General features: G+C 48.8%; 1 protein-coding gene across 1 annotated transcript in view; it reads left to right on the top strand.

Moving 5' to 3' along the window:
* LOC134603183 (aminopeptidase N-like) overlaps positions 1-15,848 on the top strand; it is a 53,223-nt gene that overhangs the window by 22,445 nt on the left and 14,930 nt on the right. The window contains exons 14-16 of the mRNA XM_063448916.1: positions 325-472; positions 8,390-8,481; positions 12,856-12,963. Of these exons, the coding sequence (XP_063304986.1) occupies positions 325-472; positions 8,390-8,481; positions 12,856-12,963 (348 nt within the window). The remainder of the gene's footprint in view (positions 1-324; positions 473-8,389; positions 8,482-12,855; positions 12,964-15,848) is intronic.

The following is a 15,848-nucleotide window of genomic DNA, read 5'->3' as shown; positions in this document are numbered from 1 at the left end:
TTTTACTTTGTAATCTTGTCATTTTTGCATGTTCAACATTATTTTCTTTACAGCATTAACAGCAGGGGCCACTTACAGCCTGAAAAACTGATATAAAACTTTATTTAGATTGGAACACAGATTTTAGACCATATCTATAGTTAGTGTAGTATCATGCATGCATGTTGTTGGGTGGCCAGTAGAATTGTGCATTAACATACTGAATTGCCCATGGCTAGCAAGCGACTTGTGTACAGTTGCTATGGATTGAAAAATATGTTTTTGTGTAGGGGTGAGGAATATATTTTATGATAATAGAAATAATTAATTTCTATTGTGTTTTAGAGCCAAGGTCGTGAATACAAGAAGAGCATTAGACACCACTAGATACCTCTGGAAAGACGTTGAATACATGCCTTGGCAGGCAGCGTTAAGCAGTCTGAATTTCTTTAAACAGATGTTTGATCGGTCGGAGGTGTACGGACCCATGGGGGTAATTGCCATGTTATAACTCCTAGTTTCCTGCTATAACATCAGACAGAATGTTTGCAGACAGTTTAAAAAGATTTCTAGAAGTTATAAAAATAAAAATAAAAACACAAAGCGCTGAAAGACAAAGAGGGTTATTCACTAAAGTGAGAATTGAAAGTTAATAGAAAATTTAAGGTTAGAATAGCCAAACTGGAAAAATTATTTAAGTCAACTATGCTTGCAGTTTAGCTACTCTGGCCTTAAATCTAAAATTCACTTACAATTCTCAACATTAAATAACCCTGTTATATGGATTTTAAGTTAGAAATTTACAGAACAACTATTTATGAGGACTGTAAAAAGTTAATCCCTTTAAATTGCCCTATTTTTCAAATTATACCTTATAAGTCATATAGCGCTGAGCTTTGACTTTTCCATGAAATAGCTTGGCCATATACACTTCTTCTCATCCTCCGCAATCTCGGTCTACGAGACTCTGCTTTCTCTTGTTCTACCTCTCCCAGCGCTCTTTCAGTGTTTCTTTCTCTGGCCCTGCGTCGTCTCCCCAACCCTTCTCTGTTGGTGTTCCCCACGGTTCTGTACTTGATTTCTTGCTGTCCCTCTTGATTCATGTCTCTGACTGTCTCTCTGCTATTTCTAACTCAATGGCTGCTCATTTTCTTAAACGTAACCTGTCCAAAGTAGGACTTTTCGTCTTTCCTCCCTCAAATATTGCTACGTCCATATCTATCTCAGATCCAAGTTTATGGCACTACAATCAGCTCTACCTTGCTGGCTCTCTGCCTGCCTTTTCTCTTTGGCTCCAACCTCTACTTCACCCCTCATGTCCAGTCAGGGCCGGTGCAAGGATTTTTGCCGCCCTAGGCAAAAGAAAAATTTGCCGCCCCCCGCCCCCAGTGACATCACAATGCCCCACCCATATGATCTGCCATATGAACTAACACCAGTGCTGCACACAGTGTGTGTTTACATTAAAAAGCCTGCAGGGACATACTATAGACACCAGAACCACTTCATTAAGCTGCAGTGGTTCTGGGGACTAAAGTGTCCCTTTAATGTGAGGTAAATTAGAGATTAGAGTCACTAATAATATACTAGATTGCCTACTTACAACCAGATGAAGATGGTGATGGGCTCTGGCTGCAGTCTGGCTCCAGTGGTCTGGTGTAGAACAGGATCTCTGGAGGCTGTTTGTAACTGTGGTCACAAAATTCAATGTTCTGGGAGAACAGAAAGCAGCTCCATTTTTTGGGCCCCCTTACACAGCTCAAGGTCTGGGCCCCAGGGCCTGACTGTGAGTATGCCCATAAGGTCCACCCATAAGTCCACCTATATGTTCGCTCACAAGAAGTGGAGTGTGTAGGGGATGTGTTATGGTAGAGGATCTAATGTGCGTGCTTATGGAATGTAGTGTATAGGGATACCAGTTTGTGTAGGTGATACAGTGTGTGTGTGTGTGTAGTGGAAGCAGTGTGTTTTTGTGTAAGGGATCGAAAGCAGTGTGTGTTTGTGTGTAAGGGATGTATTGTGTGTTTCTCGTTGTGTGTAAGGGATGCATTGTGTGAATCTGTGTTTGTATGCATAAGGGATGCAAAGTGTGTTTCTGTGTATGTAAGGGATGCAGTGTGTGTGTCTGTAAGGGGTGTGTTGAGTGTGTGTAAGAGATGCATTGTGTTTCTGTGTGTGTGTAAAACAAGCAACGTGTGTTTGCGTGTGTGTAAGGGATGCAGTGTGTGTGTCTGTAAGGGGTGCGTTGAGTGTGTGTAAGATGCATTGTGTTTCTGTGTGTGTGTAAGAGAAGCAATGTGTGTTTGCATGTGTGTGTAAGGGATGCATTGTGTGTTTTTGTGTATGTGTGCAAAGGATGCATTGTCTTTATGTGTAAGGGTTGCATTGTGTGTGTGTGTGTGTGTGTGTGTGTAATGGATGCATTGTGTGTTTCTCTGTGTGTAGGGATGCATTGTGTGTTTCTGAGTATCTATAGGGATGCATTGTGTGTGTGTGTGTGGTGTGAAAGATCTCCCTGTCCTGCCCCCTGTCCTATAGAACTCTCCCTTCCGTCCCATAGAGATCTCCCCTGCCCCTTAGTGGTCTCTCCTCTCCTCCCCTGTCCCTTAGTGGTCTCTACTCTCCTCCCTCCCACCTCCCTTAGTGGTCTCCTTTTCTCCCCGACTTTCCATTAGTGGTCTCTCCTCTCCCCCTTAGTGGTCTCTGCTCTCCTCTGCCCCCCCTCTCCATTAGTGGTCTCTCATCTCCCCCCCTCCCTTTCCATTAGTGGTCTCCCCCACACCCTAAGTGGTCTCTTCTCATGCCCCCTTTCCATTAGTGGTCTCTACTCTCCCCCCACCCTCCCCTAGTGGTCTATACTCCACACACCCCCTCCCTCCCTTAGCGTTCTCTGCTCTCCCCCCACCCTCCCTTAGCTGTCTCTCCTCACCCCCCTCCCCTAGTGGTCTCTCCACCACCCCCTCCCTCCTTTAGTGGTCTCTCCCTCCCCACGTTCACCTCAACCCCCCTCCCTGTGTTCTCATCCCCCCCCGTTCTCATCTTCTTCTCCCCCCGTGTTCTCCTCCCCTTCTCCTCTTGTTCTCCTCTTCTTCCCCCCGTGTTTTCCTCTTCTCCCGCCTGTAATCTTCTCTTCTTCTCCCCCTCCCTCCCTGTAATCTCTTCTTCTCCCCCCTGTAATCTATTCTTCCCCCTCCCTGTAATCTCTTCTTCCCCCCTCCCTCCCTGTAATCTCTTACCCCCTCCCTCCCTGTAATCTCTTCCCTCCCACCCTGTAATCTCTCCCCCCTGTAATCCCTCCCCCATGTAATCTCTCCTCCCCCATGTAATCTCTCCTCCTCCCTGTAATCTCTTCCCCCTCCCTGTAATCTCTTCTTCCCCCTCCCTCTAATCTCTTCTTCCCCCTCCCTCTAATCTCTTCTCCCCCCTGTAATCTCTTCTTCCCCCTCCCTCTAATCTCTTCTTCCCCTTCCCTCTAATCTCTTCTTCACCCTCCCTCTATTCTCTTCTTTCCCCCGTAATCTCTTCTTCCCCCCTGTAATCTCTTCTTCCCCCCCCTGTAATCTCTTCTTCCCCCTCCCTCCCTGTAATCTCTTACCCCCTCCCTCCCTGTAATCTCTTCCCTCCCACCCTGTAATCTCTCCCCCCTGTAATCCCTCCCCCATGTAATCTCTCCTCCCTGTAATCTCTTCCCCCTCCCTCTAATCTCTTCTTCCCCCTCCCTCTAATCTCTCCTCCCCCCTCCCTCTAATCTCTTCTCCCCCCTGTAATCTCTTCTTCCCCCTCCCTCTAATCTCTTCTTCCCCTTCCCTCTAATCTCTTCTTCACCCTCCCTCTATTCTCTTCTTTCCCCCGTAATCTCTTCTTCCCCCCTGTAATCTCTTCTTTCCCCCCCTGTAATCTCTTCTTCCCCCTCCCTGTAATCTCTTCTTCCACCCTCCCTCCCTGTAATCTCTTCCCCCCTCCCTCTCTGTAATCTCTCCCCCCTCCCTGTAATCTCTTCCCCCCTGTAATCTCTTCCCCCCCCTCCCTGTAATCTCTTCCCCCTCTCCCTGTAATCTCTTCTTCCCCCTCCCTGTAATCTCTTCTTTCCCCCTCCCTCTAATCTCTTCTTCCCCCCTCACTCTAATCTCTTCCCTCCCTCCCTGTAATCTCTCCCCCCTCCCTGTAATCTCTTCCCCCCTCCATGTAATCTCTTCTTCCCCCTCACTCTAATCTCTTCTTCCCCCCTCCCTCTAATCTCTTCTCCACCCCCTGTAATCTCTTCTTCCCCCTCCCTGTAATCTCTTACCCCCCTGTAATCTCTACCCCCCCCTGTAATCTCTTCTTCTACCCCCCCTCCCTGTAATCTCTTCTCCCCCCTCCCCCGTTTTCCTCACCTCCCCTTCCCTGTAGCGTGGCCGAGCTCCTCTGCGGTCCGCGGTACAGGAGTTTGTTTCCTGTACGCGGCCGGACTGACAGGAAGTGCACACTAAGTGCACTAGGTGGCTGCCTAGTTCGCCTTATAGGAAGCGCCGGCCCTGTGTCCAGTTGATTGTGAAAGCCTGCCACTTCCATCTCAAAAACATTTAATGCCAGGTGTGGCTAAGTTACTGGTCAATGCAGCTGTCCTCTCTTGCCTTGATAACTGCAATCTGCTTCTGAGTGGTCTTACATGACGATTCCCAACTTGCCCTGTTACAGCCTATAATAAATGAGGCTCATCTTCCTGTCCTCCTGCATCTCCCACGCCTCCCTCCTCTGTCAGTACCTACTTTTGCTTCCCGTAAGATATAAAGCTCAATTTAAAATTGTGGTACTTTCTTACATATCTCTGCATAAGGCTGTTCCCACCTACTTATCCTTCCTAAAACACAAGTATGTCCTGTCTAGGACCCTACACTCTGTCAAAGATCTATGTCTATCCTCTAGTCGTACTTGCACCTCTGACTCTCACCTTCAAGACTTCTCTAGGGTTTCACCATTCCTATGGAACTTTCTCCCCACTCCATAAGACTCTCACCCAGTTCCTTGAAAATAATCATCAAAAACCACTTCTTTAGGACAGCAATATCAATTAAACTGTTAGTAGCTTTCCCTCCCCACACCTTGCTTCCTCTCCTGCAACTGCAATTAAAAAAACAAAACACTCAGCCCTTATTGAAAACTATTCCAGCAACCTACTTTTCTACCGTACCCTTAACGTTTGTGTCCCTTTACCCCACTCGTGTATCATGTAAGCTCATTTAGCAGGGCCCTCAACCCTTCTGTGTTCTTGTACGCCCAACTCGTCTGGTTACAATTACTTGTCTGTTAGTCCACCGTACATTCAGGGCCGGCGCCACCTGTAAGGCGACCTAGGCAGCCGCCTAGGGCGCAACTTATCAGGGGGCGCCGGATCACTGTCCCCGGTGCGCCTCCTCATGCTGCGCCGCCTGAGCGCTTTAACAAGCCCCAGGCGGCGCAGCACTGCTGCATGGAGGGCGGCCGGGTTTCAGTGACCGGCAGGAGGGAAGCGCAGAGCGCTCCCTCCTGCCGGTCTCTCCATGTAGCGTGGCCGGGCGGCGCGGAACCAGGGACAGGAACCTCTGTTTCCTGTACCCGGCCGCCGGCGGACTGAAGGGAAGCGCTCACTGAGTGAGCACTTCCTGTCAGTCCGCCGGCGGCCGGGTACAGGAAACAGAGGTTCCTGTCCCTGGTTCCGCGCCGCCCGGCCACGCTACATGGGCAGGAGGGGAGGGTAAGGACCATTATGGGAGGGGGGTAATAACGGACCACTATGGGAGGGGGGGAATAACGGACCACTATGGGAGGGGGGTGAGGGGGGCGAATAACGGACCACTAGGGGTGGGGGAATAACGGAGCACTAGGGGGGTGGGGGGAGGGAATAACGGACCATTAGGGGAGGGGGGTGGGGGGGGGAATAACGGACCACTAGGGGAGGGGGCTTGGGGGGGGGGAATAACGGACCACTAGGGGAGGGGAGGGGGGGGAATAACGGACCACCAGGGGAGGGAGGGAGAGGGGGGGATAAGGACCATGAGGGGGGAAAGGACCACTAGGGGAGGGGAGGGAGGATATGGACCACTAGGGGAGGGAGAGGGGGGATAAGGACCAGGGGAGGGGGGCTAAGGACCAGGGGGGTAAGGACCACTGGGGGGGTAAGGACCATGAGGGGGAGAAAGGACCACTAGGGGAGGGGAGGGAGGATAAGGACCACTAGGGGAGGGAGAGGGGGGGGATAAGGACCACTGGGGGTGGGTAAGGACCGGGGGGGGATAAGGACCATGAGGGGGGGAAAGGACCACTAGGGGAGGGGAGGGAGGTAAGGACCACTGGGGGTGGGTAAGGACCGGGGGGGGGGCTAAGGACCAGGGGGGTAAGGACCACTGGGGGGGGGGGTAAGGACCATGATGGGGGGAAAGGACCACTAGGGGAGGGGAGGGAGGATAAGGACCACTAGGGGAGGGAGGGAGAGGGGGGATAAGGACCACTGGGGGTGGGTAAGGACCAGGGGGGGGTAAGGACCAGGGGGGGATAAGGACCATGAGGGGGGGAAAGGACCACTAGGGGAGGGGAGGGAGGTAAGGACCACTGGGGGTGGGTAAGGACCGGGGGGGGGCTAAGGACCAGGGGGGTAAGGACCACTAGGGGAGGGGTGAGTCAGGACCACTGGGGGAGGGGGGTGGGAAGGTAAGGACCACTGAGGGAGGAGGAGGGGAGGTCCACTAGGTGTTTGGGAGAGGGAGGACCACTAAGGGGGGAAGGACCACCAAAGGGGGGTAAGGAGGGAGGACTACTAAGGAGAGGGAAGGAGGGTAAGGACCACTAAGGGGGGGGGGAGATTACCACTAAGGGGATGGTGGGAGTAGGGGAAGGTCTACTAAGGGGTTTGAGAGAGGGAGGACCACTAAGGGGTTTGGGAGAGGGAGGACCAGTAAGGGGGGGAGAGGGGAGTGAGAAGACCACCAAGGGGGGACTGCAGAGGGACAGGGGGCCAAGGGAGAGCACTAAGTGACACACACACACACACAGAAACATACAATGCATTCCTACTCACACACAATACATCCCTTACGTTCTCTTACATAATTAATGCACCCCTTACAGACACACACTGCATTCAATTACATACACAGAAACAAACCTTGCACCCCTTACACACACACACACACACACACACAGAAACATACAATGCATTCCTTACACGCAAACACACACTACATCCCATATAAACACACTACATCCCTTACACAAATTGCACACATAAAAAATCCCCAACTCATGGATGGGCCATGTAGGTGGATTTATGGGTGGGCATTGTAGGCGTATGCCCCCTGGGGGCCCAGACCTTGAGCTGTGTAAGGGGCCCTAAAAAATGGAGCTGCTTCCTGTTCGTTAATTGTTGTGAGCACTGTTAAAAACAGTCTCCAGAGAGCCTCTTCTACACCAGACCTGTGGAGCCAGACTGAGCCCATCATCAGCCTCTTGTCCTCATCTGGTGGTAAGTAGGCAATCCAATATATTATTAGTGACACTAATCTCTAATTTACCTCACATTAAATGGATACTATAGTCACCAGAAGCACTACAGCATAATGTAGTGGTTCTGGTGTCTATAGCCTGTGCCTGTAGGCTTTTTAATGTAAACACACTGTCTTTTCAGATAAAAGACACTTTGTGAAGACTGGCGTTGGCCCATATGGCAGAGCATATGGGCGGGGCATTGTGATGTCACATGGTGGGCAGGACATATGGGGGGGCGGCAAAATTGTTTTTGCCTAGGGCGGCAAAAATCCTTGCACCGGCCCTGCGTACATTGCTTTTTGTTGGTGCTTTATAAATACTATTAATAATAATAATAATAATAATAATAATAATATAGGTACTCAGAGCTGTGGTTCCTGGAACGTGTAGTTCATTTATAAGCTTTCTGCATATAGGTGCTATTAGTTGAGCTACAACTCCCAAAAAACATTGTCATTTCTGGTTACATGTACAGCTCTGCTTAAGAACAATGTAGGTTATTAGAGATGTTCATAAATGCTGGTAAATGTAGGTACAGAAACCAACAAGAAGGGAGTATTTTAGAATAGGGGTCGTGTCAGAGTCAGTAGGGGTTAACATATAGAATGCAGCAAAAACTATAAAACCTGTGGCATGTCAACAATAGAGCTCATTATTTGGTGCCTATAGTGTCCCTTTAAAGAGAAACTACATCACCGAATGAAACATTGAAAATTACCTATAGCTTTAACCCTCTTAGTTAATGGCCACTGACATTAATGGGTGTTTTCATTGGGGGTATATCTACTAAACAGTAAAAAAAAAATTGCAATAGTGTTCCTTTAACATCCAATATTGTTTTAAGTTATCAAAGTTTTTTTTTTTTTTTTGCAGGATCATAATGATAAATGTTTGCTTTCTCCTACAGAAATACATGAAGCAACAAGTCAGACCATTATTTGAATACTTTAAAAATGTGACTGGAAATTTTACTACTCGACCAGAATCATTAACAGACCAGTAAGTTAAACGTTTGTGAAATGGAAGGGAGGCATAATGAGATGACACGGAGTGTGAAAAAGAATCTGTAATGTATGAAAAACACACCTGGAGATGGCCATGGGAAGGAAAGGCACAGAGTGGCACTGCATAGGAGGCATGGGCGTCCGCAGGGGGGGCACTTGCCCCCCCCTGGATTTTCAAGCCTGTTTTGCTATTTTTGGTGTGATTTAAAATGAACTGCAATACGGCGCCGTCCAGTACGTGGCGCTGTGTATGGAGAGAGACAGGGACAGGAAGCTGCATCTATCCCTGCTTCTCTCTGCTGAGTGAAACCGCAGGGGAGCAACACATGCAGCCAGAGACAGCCTACAGATCAGGTAAGTGAGGCATGGGGTGGGGGTTAAAATAGCCTATAGATTAGGGGAGTGAGGGATGGGGGGGCAGCAGCCTATATATTAGGGGAGTAAGGCATGGGGGGGGCAGCAGCCTATATATTAGGAGAGTATGGCATGGGGGGGGGGGCAGCAGCCTATATATTAGGAGAGTATGGCATGGGGGGGGGGGGGCAGCAGCCTATATATTAGGGGAGTATGGCATGGGGGGGGGGGCAGCAGCTTATATATTAGGGGAGTATGGCATGGGGGGGGGCAGCAGCCTATATATTAGGGGAGTATGGCATGGGGGGCAGCAGCCTATATATTAGGGGAGTAAGGCATGGGGGGGCAGCAGCCTATATATTAGGGGAGTATGGCATGGGGGGGCAGCAGCCTATATATTAGGGGAGTATGGCATGGGGGGGGGGCAGCAGCCTATATATTAGGGGAGTATGGCATGGGGGAGGCAGCAGCTTATATATTAGGAGAGTATGGCATGGGGGGGGGGCAGCAGCCTATATATTAGGGGAGTATGGCATGGGGGGGCAGCAGCTTATATATTAGGGGAGTATGGCATGGGGGGGCGGCAGCCTATATATTAGGGGAGTATGGCATGGGGGGCAGCAGCCTATATATTAGGGGAGTAAGGCATGGGGGGCAGCAGCCTATATATTAGGGGAGTAAGGCATGGGGGGCAGCAGCCTATATATTAGGGGAGTATGGCATGGGGGGGCAGCAGCCTATATATTAGGGGAGTATGGCATGGGGGGCAGCAGCCTATATATTAGGGGAGTATGGCATGGGGGGGGCAGCAGCCTCTATATTAGGGGAGTAAGGCATGGGGGGGCAGCAGCCTCTATATTAGAGTATGGCATGGGGGGCAGCAGCCTATATATTAGGGGAGTATGGCATGGGGGGGGCAGCAGCCTATATATTAGGGGAGTATGGCATGGGGGGGCAGCAGCCTATATATTAGGGGAGTATGGCATGGGGGGGGAGCAGCCTATATATTAGGGGAGTATGGCATGGGGGGGGCAGCAGCCTATATATTAGGGGAGTATGGCATGGGGGGGAGCAGCCTATATATTAGGAGAGTATGGCATGGGGGGGGGCAGCAGCCTATATATTAGGAGAGTATGGCATGGGGGGGCAGCAGCTTATATATTAGGGGAGTATGGCATGGGGGGGCAGCAGCCTATATAATAGGGGAATATGGCATGGGGGGGCAGCAGCCTATATAATAGGGGAATATGGCATGGGGGGCAGCAGCATATATATTAGGGGAGTATGGCATGGGGGGCAGCAGCCTATATAATAGGGGAATATGGCATGGGGGGGGCAGCAGCCAATATTAGGGGAATATGGCATGGGGGGGGGGGCAGCAGCCTATATAATAGGGGAATATGGCATGGGGGGGCAGCAGCCTATATAATAGGGGAATATGGCATGGGGGGGCAGCAGCCTATATATTAGGGGAGTATGGCATGGGGGGAAGCAGCCTCTATATTAGGGGAGTATGGCATGGGGGGGAAGCAGCCTCTATATTAGGGGAGTATGGCATGGGGGGCAGCAGCCTATATATTAGGGGAGTATGGCATGGGGGGGCAGCAGCATATATATTAGGGGAGTGAGGCATGGGGGGAGCCTATAGATTAGGGGAGTGAGGCATGGGGGGCAGCAGCATATAGATAAGGGGAGTATGGCATGGGGGGTAGCAGCATATATATTAGGGGAGTATGGCATGGGGGGCAGCAGCCTATATAATAGGGGAATATGGCATGGGGGGGGCAGCAGCCTATATTAGGGGAATATGGCATGGGGGGGCAGCAGCCTATATAATAGGGGAATATGGCATGGGGGGGCAGCAGCCTATATAATAGGGGAATATGGCATGGGGGGGCAGCAGCCTATATATTAGGGGAATATGGCATGGGGGGGAAGCAGCCTCTATATTAGGGGAGTATGGCATGGGGGGGAAGCAGCCTCTATATTAGGGGAGTATGGCATGGGGGGGAAGCAGCCTCTATATTAGGGGAGTATGGCATGGGGGGGAAGCAGCCTCTATATTAGGGGAGTATGGCATGGGGGGCAGCAGCCTATATATTAGGGGAGTATGGCATGGGGGGGCAGCAGCATATATATTAGGGGAGTGAGGCATGGGGGGAGCCTATAGATTAGGGGAGTGAGGCATGGGGGGCAGCAGCATATAGATTAGGGGAGTATGACATGGGGGGCAGCAGCATATATATTAGGGGAGTATGGCATGGGGGGGCAGCATCCTATATAATAGGGGAATATGGCATGGGGGCAGCAGCCTATATATTAGGGGAGTATGGCATGGGGGGAAGCAGCCTCTATATTAGGGGAGTATGGCATGGGGGGGAGCAGCCTCTATATTAGGGGAGTATGGCATGGGGGTCAGCAGCCTCTATATTAGGGGAGTATGGCATGGGGGGCAGCAGCATATATATTAGGGGAGTGAGGCATGGGGGGAGCCTATAGATTAGGGGAGTGAGGCATGGGGGGGGAGCCTATAGATTAGGGGAGGGAGGCATGGGGGGCAGCCTATAGATTAGGCAAGTGAGGTGTGGGGGGGGGCTAAATGAAGAGTCAGCAAGGAGCAGGAAGAGTCTGAAAGGAGCAGGAAGGGTATGCAAGGAGCAGGGGCAGGAAGGGTCTGCAAGGAGCAGAAAGGGACAGAAGGAGCACAAAGGTAAAGGAGCAGAAAGAATCAGAAGGAGCACAAAGGTAAAGTAGGAGAAGGAGCAGAAAGGGTCTGCAAGGAGCAGAAAGGAACCAGAACGAGAAAGGAGCAGAAGGGCGCAAAATAAGCCGAAAGGAGCAGATAGGTAAAGGAGCATAAGGAGCCAAATATAGAAGACAGTGTCAGAAGAAAAGAAGACTGTCAAATGAAGGAGGAGAAAATTAGATTGGAGCAGGAAGGACAAATGAAGTGAACCCTCCACTTTATTCTGGGCACCACATCATAAGGCTTTGGTACCTGGGCCTGGCAGAGAAACTCTGGACCTTCTCATCTCCCCAGGTAAAAAAAAAATCAATGTTAATGTGTTCACTTTTATTTACTGAGTGTCAGGAAGCACAGAATGCCGCTGGGTAGGGGTGTTGCTGATTGGCTAGAGCGGTCAGCTGGCACTCTAAGCCAATCAGTAGCTCCCCATTCATAAAAAAGTTTTAAAAAATTATGAACCGGGAACTAGCGATTGGCTTAGAGCATCAACTGTCAACTCTAGCCAATCAGCGGCACCCATTCCTGACGTCAATCTGCACTTCCTGACACTCCGTTTCAGATGCCGAATACCACTGAGGGACCTGGAGCTGGAGGAAGCCTTTGGGGTTAAACCATTTGAGAGCGGTTTAACCCCTTAAAGGTAAGAGCACCCAGGGGCTTCCTGGCATCATAGCATTTTCATTTAGATTAAGTTGTTATGGTGACCAGAATGTTCCTTTAATTTGCTTAAAGGAACACTATAGTGTCAGGAATACAAACATGTATTCCTGACACCATAGTTGTGAAAACGCTATTCACCCTGGTTTTATGTGATAACGACTATGCTCCTCCCCTTCATGACACTGTCAAAAAGGGGCCAAGCATAGATGTCATTACAATTATGCCCCCCCCTGGAAAAATTCCTGCGGACGCCCATGATAGGAGGGGGAATGTTTTGGAGGGAGACTAGTGGGCAAGAGGTGCATTTGTACAGGGAACAATATCTGATTCCCTGAAGGTCCCTTTCATCTTGTATTTTCAACTTGTCATCACACATTGATTGACAATTCACCTCACAACCTACGACTATTTTCTTGGCATCCTCATACACTTCCTAGTCTGTTTATCTCCTCCTTCCTGTTCTGTCTCACTTCTCTCAAATCTCCATTTTCCTCTCTGACTCTCTTTTTCTCCCTCTACCCAATTTCTCTTCACCTCTCCCCTCCTCTCCCATTCTCTTTTGCCGTTTTTATTTTGTTTAGAAGGTGACTTAATTATTTTCTCCCACAGATACAGTGAAATAAACGTGGTGAGCACAGCATGTAGCTATGGCATTCCGGAATGTGTTGAATTCGCATCTAATCTCTTTAACAAATGGATGGTCACTAACATTAATAGGTGAGCATATATACACCGTGCAACATAGCTACCTATGTCAGACTGTTTTATTTATTTATTCTTATTTAGAATAATTGAGCATTTGTCAGGAAGAAAATTTGAGAATTCTCTCATTTTCAGGTGTGCATATATTTGCCTATAAAATGGAAATACATGGCACAGCGTACATAGCTAGACCACCACAGCCAATTACCTTAAGCCCTTAGTAATCTGACATTGTGAGGTATAATATAAACATGTGAACCTGCCTTCATGCTAACTTTAAACTTGTATAAGAAAATAAAATTTCTCCCATAAAGACCTACTTACTTTCCCCTTTGCTTAAACGTTATAACACCATGCAGAGAAATTAATTTCTCTGCCCGACCTCAATTCTGTCCCTCTGTATTGCTGCAGAGTTCCGCAAAATGACAGCTCTGTTCCCTCCTTCCACAGCAAATATTGTAGATAAATGTTTTGGTTGCATGCGTGCATCAGTGAGTAAGAAATACTTTGAACACACTTCCAAAAACTACAGCAACTTCTTAGATAAAACCAGGAGAACAGAGGAAAGATGGCTTGGAAAACACCAAGCAGACTAAAAATACTTTTTCCCTTCGTATAGTGGCAGTACTTACAAGTGGGATGTTCCTTAGGATTCTGGACAAGAAGCTCCCCCTTCTTTAGAATTTAAATGCTGTGCTCCGCCTGCTGCCTCCATATAAGCTGTAACTCAGAGACACTCACCAGTTCTTCTTGTCCCGGCAACGGGACGGACAGGTTCCCCCACAGTGCAGGTGGAGATTTGGTGCGTTCAGCACAGGTTGCTGACCGGGAGGTGAGTGCCCGATAGTTTCCCGGGCGGGAACTGAGCGGCAACAGTACTTCCGGGTTCGCGTTACGGAACGTGACCGGGTACTGTTTTTTGTGTTTTTTTCTGACGGAGTTCCCAGGCGGTTCTCCTTCATTGCTCATTACGCATGCGCACAGCGGTGGAACGCACGCCCGGGAGGCTTTGCGTTCCACCAAACACAGAATCATGCTACTGAGCATGCGCGAAACGGTGTTTGGCGCCAAATTTAAAATTTGGATACATGGCTGTGCAGGACCTTCCTGACCCCAAGGGTGGGTGTACAGTTCTGGTTCTCCGTGTCACCTGCCCTCCTACACGGGTCTTAGGTGATTTAAGGTGAGGTTTAACTATTGAACTCTCCTTTTTTTCACCTTTTGTTTTTATGCATGCTTCTAGAATAAGTCCTATGTCTCCAGATAAGACAGATATAGACAAGATGTCAACTTCTGTTCCAAACACCACAAGTAAATCTAGCACTTATGTTGTCTGGAATGTGCGTTACCTCTACCTGACGGATGTCGCAAAAATACATGCAATCAGTGCGCAACGGATCGGCTAGTAAAGCCGAGCAGACTGATATGGCATCCTTCCTGGGCTGGTTTCAGGAAAATTTGTCCCAGACATTTGAAGCTATTCGGGAGAAACTGCCCACACAGCGTAGGAGGAATAGATCTCCTTCTGTGTCTGACGTCTCTTCGCCTTCGGATATTTCCAGCCTGGCTCAAGTGTGGAGGAGGGGTTTCCACCAGAAGAGCTGAAGAAATTTATTAAAGAAGTGACGACGGCGGTACAAGAAACTGAACCTACCAAGGGTAGGTTAAAGGTTTCCCAATGTCTCCTTAAATCTTGGATCTCCATCATAGAGAATGAAAGAATCCTGAAAGACTGCAAAGCTGCTGCTTGGTACAGTCTGAAGAAAAATGGGAAGATCTTCCTAAGTGGATGTTCAGATTGACCAGCTATCAAAGAAAACCACTATACCCATTGGCGAAGTCTCAGGGCTTAAAGACCCAATGGACGAACGGGCCGAAACTTCGTGTAGTAGAATATTCAAGGCCGCAGGATATCAGTACAGAGCTGAATTTGCAGGTTCAGCGGTTCTCAGAGCTCAGAGCGTTTGGCTACAAGCCCTGGAAGATTCCATTATGGGAAATCTGATACAGATCCTTCCCATCTCTTGTTCCTACTGAAAGATGAGTTTTCTTTGTTTATCAGCGAGGATTATGGGTTTGTCGTCAGTAGTCAGAAGAGCTCTTTGGCTACGAACATGGACAGCTGACTCTGCGTCTAAGGCACCCTTATGTGCATTACCCTTTGAAAGGAACAAAAATTTTTTTAGTTTTTTGGCACTCCTTTGGAAGACATTGTTAGACAGATGTTTGATACGAAGAAAGCCCTGCCTCTGGATTCAAGAACCCAGGGATATTAAAGTTTTCAGTACAAGGGTCAGAGGTCCTTTCGTACCAGGGCGGTTTTGCAGGTTTCAAAAGCATGATGGCCTATGGCCATACCAGCCTGAAAATCCCTGATCTCGTCAGATCTCAGAAGCCATCCAGACTCGGGCCTGGTTAGTACTTGTATGGGAGACCAACTATGTACCTCAATTAAACAGCCAGTGGTCTTGACAGGAATCAACAGGCATGACAAAAGGGGAAGTTTTGACGCCATAAGATGGGAGGATGCCTTCGGTTCTTCACCCAAGACTAGGAAAGAGTGCTTCATAGGTGGATTACGAGAACCATTTCAGAAGGTTACAGAATAAAGTTTCATCGAAACCACGTCCATCCTTCCTACTGTCAAGCTATCCATCAAGAGTAAACAGATTCTCTTCTTCTTTAAGAAATGTGGTAGAGAGGTACCCAATCGTTGGGTATTTCAGGGAGTTTACTCACGCCTTTTTTTCTGGTTCAAATACCAGATGGAAACTAGTAAACACCTGCTTACCATGACAGAAGTTCCGTATGGAACGTATTTTGTCTTTTGACACACATTTTTACAAAGGGAAATTACATGGCAGAGTTGGTTTAAATATGCTTATCTCCATGTACCGGTT

This window comes from Pelobates fuscus, chromosome 3, assembly GCF_036172605.1.
Source record: "Pelobates fuscus isolate aPelFus1 chromosome 3, aPelFus1.pri, whole genome shotgun sequence".
Lineage (NCBI taxonomy): Eukaryota > Metazoa > Chordata > Amphibia > Anura > Pelobatidae > Pelobates > Pelobates fuscus.
The sequence above is the reverse complement of the archived record's forward strand: the minus strand, read 5'-3'. Positions and strand labels throughout refer to the sequence as shown.